At 39.1% G+C, this 6,132-nt stretch overlaps 1 protein-coding gene across 3 annotated transcripts; it reads right to left on the bottom strand.

Annotated features, from left to right (window-relative positions):
• Positions 1–852: 852 nt before the first annotated feature.
• rad52 (RAD52 homolog, DNA repair protein) lies at positions 853–5,425 on the bottom strand. Of its 3 annotated transcripts, none has more exons than XM_048256312.1 (11): positions 4,991–5,425; positions 4,779–4,880; positions 4,594–4,687; positions 4,422–4,489; positions 3,767–3,885; positions 3,296–3,371; positions 2,270–2,535; positions 1,713–1,885; positions 1,427–1,510; positions 1,112–1,333; positions 853–1,013 (listed from the first exon to the last, which is right to left on the bottom strand). In XM_048256312.1, exons 1-11 carry the CDS (start codon positions 5,045–5,047, stop codon positions 955–957), a joined length of 1,320 nt encoding a protein of 439 aa, XP_048112269.1. In that variant the 5' UTR covers positions 5,048–5,425; the 3' UTR covers positions 853–954. The 3 variants fall into 3 exon arrangements, with proteins under 3 accessions (XP_048112269.1, XP_048112270.1, XP_048112271.1); XM_048256313.1 differs by having other exon boundaries at positions 1,713–1,882; XM_048256314.1 differs by lacking the exon at positions 1,427–1,510.
• Between the last annotated feature and the right edge of the window lie 707 nt (positions 5,426–6,132).

The following is a 6,132-nucleotide window of genomic DNA, read 5'->3' as shown; positions in this document are numbered from 1 at the left end:
TACTGACAATACAGGCCCTTAAACTGGGTATTGTACATTTTTAAAGAAAACATTCTGGACCTGATTTCAAGAGCTGGTGTAAATTCGTACCTTGAACTTGTTTAAAATGCACCTGATATTTTTCAGATGGACATGCATGGTTGAGGTTCATGTGATCTGTTTTTAATTACTCTGTAGACTTGTCTCTAGGCACAGAGAAAACAGAACAGTATTACAGTTTGTTCTGTGAATTGTTTTCTTTTCTCAACCCCTAAGCATGTGCCATTGCAACACACAGAAGTGACTTGCTCACCTCTGAATTACACAGCTTGACTTCTCTAGAGAAGATTATAGTTACTGCAATGCAGAATTCACGCCAGTTAAGACTTCGTATTTGTAACACACTGAAAGGGATATTGTTACGCATACATGTTTTTGATGTGAGTACACAGGTTTGCCTTCAGTTTTTTTGAGCTATAGACTAAAAGTGACTGACATACCAACACCAGTTTTTTTTCTGAGATACTGTTGCTAAAATCATACCAGAATACATTTACCCATACTTCTGACAGGTTTGCATGCATTCTGTCCCACAATAACAAGGCTAAGTCTTCACAAGCAAGCACAGAATCCATACTGTTAACTATTGTATTTTTATTTTGCTGTTTTGATCGCTCTTTCTGGGGTCTGTGTGGTTACTCAAATCTGGTTTTGTGTGAACATTGTATAATTTGTATATATATATATATAAAGATTAATAAAAATGAAGATTTCTGGATACAAAATCTGGCTACAGTATCAATACCGACTGAACTGTTTCTCCACATCTCCACAAGACAGGCCTAGTTGGTGATTTAAAAAATGACAAAGATGTACTTGATAACTTAAAATATTTATTACAAATTGCAATAGAACTCAAATTAAGTTAAAACAAGAACCATAAAACTTACTATTTATAAAATATTTTTTCCAAACTCAAGGGTCAAATCTCCGTTTCTTAAATTCACATGGCCTGTGTGTAATTACAGCTTCACCTGTGAAACAAAATTGGCAAAATGTTACAACTACATCTAATAACCGTGAAAGAGCAACTTCATTAAATGCATGAGAGGACTTTCCATGGAAACGTTACCTGTTTGATTCCATCTCTGTATGGACTGATGGGACCGGTGCTGTGCGAACCCTCCATTGCCCTGAGGCTGCACTGGGGCCTGCAGGCTTGGTGCTCCTTGCGGTGTCTTACTCCGTGTCGACATTCCGTGCTCACTACCCGATGTGGAGGAAGGGCTTGTGGTCGTGGTATGAAGAGGTTGATCCAACAGGTCAAGAGTGAAATTCCACAGCTCCGGATCATCTAGAAAGATTTGGGAATATCTGAGTACAACTTGACTGATGACTGAGAACTAGACCTTGGCCAAAGCAACAAACCAGAGCAACTGAATCTTACCAGCCAAGCACTCATCCTCACACTTCTCTGCATAAGAATTAGGTGTGCCTTGACCAGCAGTCTCCAGGTTGGAGCCCAACAGCACTGTTGAGAACATCAGCCTCTGAGACTGTGGGAACTCACCCCAAAGGTAAAATAATAATTTACTGTGCTGATGGTCAATAACTACAAACGTGTTACAAAGAGCTATACAAACAATTCAAAACAAATTATTATAGTTGTTACCAGAAGCAGTTCTCTCTTTTACAAAGACATCCTTCATGATCTTCCCTTAACACTACCGTACCATGAGAAGCTCCAGGCTCTTGTGCAGGGGTTTGGTTGTTCTCCTGCATCTTCTTAGCTTCCATCTCCTGCCGAAACTTCTGCTGCAGCTGCTGCTGCCTCAGCTTCCTCAGCTGCTTGGGGTCCACATGCTGGTCCGTGGGAGACATGTCGTCCATGCCCACTGAAGACCTACTGGATGACGACGGAGCAATAAACAAACTAAAAGTGCACTCGGCAAACAAGTCAATTTAGTGTATCCTGTTGCTATGCCTGTCTACTGCAGTCTTCATTAAGGGGTCTACTCCAAAAGAAACAGATGAAGATGATGGATTGGGGCTTTATAGATATAGCATTATAGATATAGACCCTTTCAAGAGAGTTCCATTATCAGCATCATAGTTGGCCCCACAAGACTTCCTTTTTAACATTCCATATGTTATCTTAATGCAGAGGAAGTAGATTGGGGCCCAAATAGAATGTTCAAGCATTGTTTTTGTTTTTATTGTTGAAAGGGTCTATAGACTCATATAAAGCAGCTGGCTGGCTGAGTCTTGTGTTTCTGTGCAGATTGCTAACCTGGATGTGGTGTTGGGCCTCTTGTCAGGGTCAGGTAGAGCAGAGTGTCCAGGAGTGTTTAATGAAAGCGATGTCCTGACATCACTTTTGTCATCCCATGGTTCGGACACCAGCTGGACTCTTGGCTGCTTGGCACATGTCTCTCCCATAGGATCCTCAGCTTTGCCAGCAGACTGGCGACCAACCAGACTGGAATATCTGGCCTTCTCCACTGATGGTTCACCATCAGATCGCTTGGTAAGAGCAGGATCTAGAGGTGGCATGGGCTAATGCCAAAAATAGTGAGATATTTATCTATGTGGGATTAGCTTAATGTATGATAATTTCATTTACAAATTTCATTTGCAAACATACCTTCATAGATACATTATAGTAATAATTACATTGTTACACCTATGTATGATATTTATCTGCGGTACAACATCGCCACTTTGTACACTAAATGTCCATCCAATGAGCTACTTCCACATATATGTTCATGTTCCTGCTAGCTACCCCACATACCTTTATTAGTGCTTTGAACGTGTCTGAAAATGCAACCTCCCCTTGTTTTGTCCTCAATATGTTTATGCTCATTATTCATAGAGACCACAAATGTTGACACACCATAAATAAAATATTGTATTGAAAGAAAAAGTAATTATTGATTCCAAATGGGTACAAAAATCAAGTTCATAATACTCTCCATCTACTCTCTTTTTGCTTCAGTCAATATTACTCTCTTTTTGCTTCAGTCATACTAATAACATATTTGTCTTTCATCCTACAAAGTTTGGGCTGGGTGTGAATAATACTTTTCAAAATATTAATGCCCAATTATGGCTTGCTAGATAATGTGCTTTTCATTCAGTAGAATTGAAATAATATCAAGGGCTTTGAACAAGATTTGAACAGAAATATTTTACAGGCCTTGGTTTAGGGTTGGTTTAACTTAGACAAGGTTTGAACATAATTCCACCTTGAATGTATTACAATAATGTAATATTTTTTAACATGAATTTAACATGCTCTTGAGATTTAGCTTACTTGTTTAGGGATCTTGTTAATGGCAATGAGATACTCCTTGTTGAGGATGCAGTTTCCAAGAGCATTTCCAAAGCACCTATATGTAGAGAAAATAAACTAGTCTCAACTAAAAGTAAGTCCTTTCTCACCAACATGGAAACCTTTCACCGCCATTCATTCATGTACAATAAATAACCTAACACACTTCTAATGTTCAGAACAGAAGGATTTATGCAAACATACAGTAACTCCAACACTGAAATAACCTGTATAAGATGTTTGCATAACCTACTGTGTGAAACATAAAACACGTCTGACAATTGAGGAGTTCACACTATTATGTGTTATCTTTGCAAACACCACCCAGGGCAAGTCCAATGTAATCCTTATAATGGTTGCACGGCTGCATCCGTTTTGAATGGCATATATCCTACATACGATTTAAACAAAAAAGCAAATCAAACCAGACCAAGCCAGGGTAGTTTATCATACTTGAGTGATCTTTTCAGTCCGTCTGTCACAGCTTCCTTCCTGGCCTTCTCCAGTGACAATGCTTTGGACTTCAGTCCCTCACACACACCATAGCCCACATCTTCATGATATGACCCATCCTTGAAGAGAAAATATAATATCAGTGGAGCAATTTTTATCGCCATCATTGGGTTTAAACTATTATAACATGTCTTGCACTACTGATTTAATGAAGAAGATAAATTCTACTTTGAACAACCACTCCAACCACTTAACAACTAGTTAAGTCAAGTCACAGGGAGATGACACAGCTCACTCAAAGGACTCCAATTTGAATGATGGGCAAACTGCAAAGTCTTAAGTCTCTAACTAAAGCGGATTTAATAACTAAGCAAAGTCCATTTGATAATTTAACATGATGGGCAAGACCTTAACCAAAAAGTCTGTTCAATGCTCCCACAAACCACAGGATATCTAGTTCATGCACTAAAACTTGGCTTGTTGATAGACTTCTAACTTTGCTCACCATTTAAATTAGGGCCCAAAATGTACAAGCACAAAAAACGATAACAGACTGAACGCATTCAATAATGTTGCCATTAATGATTTCTACTTTATCAAATTCAAGAGGATAAACGTAACTGTTTCAGAATGTAACAGTGTTTTTCCTTTTTACCTTTAACTGTACTTTCACAAATGCACTAACTCCAACATAGAATTTTCCATTGATGAGATCCACAAAGTCTGCAAAAACACGTTGTAAAAAATAATATAGGAGATAATTGAAAGTGAGCAGACTTCCACGTGCATCACAAAACAAAAGCTGAGATATACAGCAGATCACTTACCAACAGTCTGCTGGGTGATGGAGTGAGACCAACCATTGTACCCAAACATCTCATTGGCCAGACTGATGACTCTATGGCCCTCAATATAACACACCTGCAACAAACATACCGGTACATAGAATACATCTAATAGTAATTAGAACACACATACTCTGCCCATTAAAAACAGAGAAACGCTTTCTTACCTTTTGTCCACCTCCGGCCAAACGAGTGCTTATGTATTCTGGGCCAAGTTTCTGTCGCAACGCAGCCTGGATCGCCTGGTACTCCTCTGGCGTGTACGGTTGCTAGAAATACAATTAATGCCCCGCTTAATCAAATATATCCAAGGGCGCCGGTGCTCGTGACTTGAACGGTAGTAGGACGCCGTGTGAGATAAAATGCATAGCCTACTTACTTGCCCAAAACATGAGTTGAAGGTCTTGGGTTGTTCTTGTTTCCCTGTGAAGTTCATCGCTCCCCGCTGTTTTTGACTCTTCGCTCTTTCACATAGGCCTACACTCAGCTGAAGTGTAACATTTATGGCACTACAGTTTCATTGTACAATTCAGTCCAATATACTTCCAAGTCCAGGGGAGCCTCGTGTTAACATTGAGTTATCTCATAATTCAATTTTAGGGTGCAGGAGTTAACAAGAGCGCTACGGCAACAACGTTTTTCACTAACTGTGAAGTCTCTTGCCTGCATCTGTGGAAAGTCACTCGGTTCACAGATTTAATGCAGGAAAAACTACTTCGGCCAATATTGTGCGTTACGTTAATTAACTTCACAAACCCTTATTATTTGTGTGTAAAAACATGGGACTCGTTTGAAAACCGACTTCCTCTTCAACGACGCTTTTTACGTGATGGCATATCCGGTAGGTAGTGAGACAATTTAATAGGAACGGGCTCTGGGAGGCTAGGCCCATTGGCTGAACTCTCTGAACCATAAATGCAGTAATTTCTTGCTCTTTTAGTCATTTGTTGTGCGTTTTTATTTCTGTTCGGTATAGTGTATTTATTGTAAACATTGAATTGTACCATAGATTAGTCTATGACTATTTTCTTTTTCATTAAGCGCACGGGGGTGACATCTAGTGGCAAATTGTTACGGTCCTCTTGTCCAGTGCAGTGTTTTACCGCAGAAGAATGGGTTGTTCTGTCAGGCAAGGTTATCTCATACCTTTTTGTAAATTAAATTAATAATTTGTTTGTGTGTGTGTGTGTGTGTGTAATGGTCATACATAAAATGGTTTTAATTTAAAATGTGTATGCAAAACATTGCCAAAGTAAAACATGTGTTGTGCAATTTACCCAATAATGTCTAAAATAGTCAAACAAATATATAAGTAACAATAACAAAAAATAGTTAGGCTTATATTATTAAAGTTTAGAAAAACATAGTAAGGGCAGGATATCATGTGCTGGTCCCTTATTTAGTCTGAATGCCTCTACCAGATGGACATCTCATGCCTAGAATCTCACAGGGTGGCACACATTACAAACGTAAGCCCACCCCTTTGGTTTTATCCGCTCAGTTGGCAAAGCAACATTAATG

This window comes from Alosa alosa, chromosome 11 (assembly GCF_017589495.1).
Source record: "Alosa alosa isolate M-15738 ecotype Scorff River chromosome 11, AALO_Geno_1.1, whole genome shotgun sequence".
Classification (NCBI taxonomy): domain Eukaryota; kingdom Metazoa; phylum Chordata; class Actinopteri; order Clupeiformes; family Clupeidae; genus Alosa; species Alosa alosa.
Note: the sequence above shows the minus strand (reverse complement) of the source record. Positions and strands in the feature narration are given on the sequence as shown.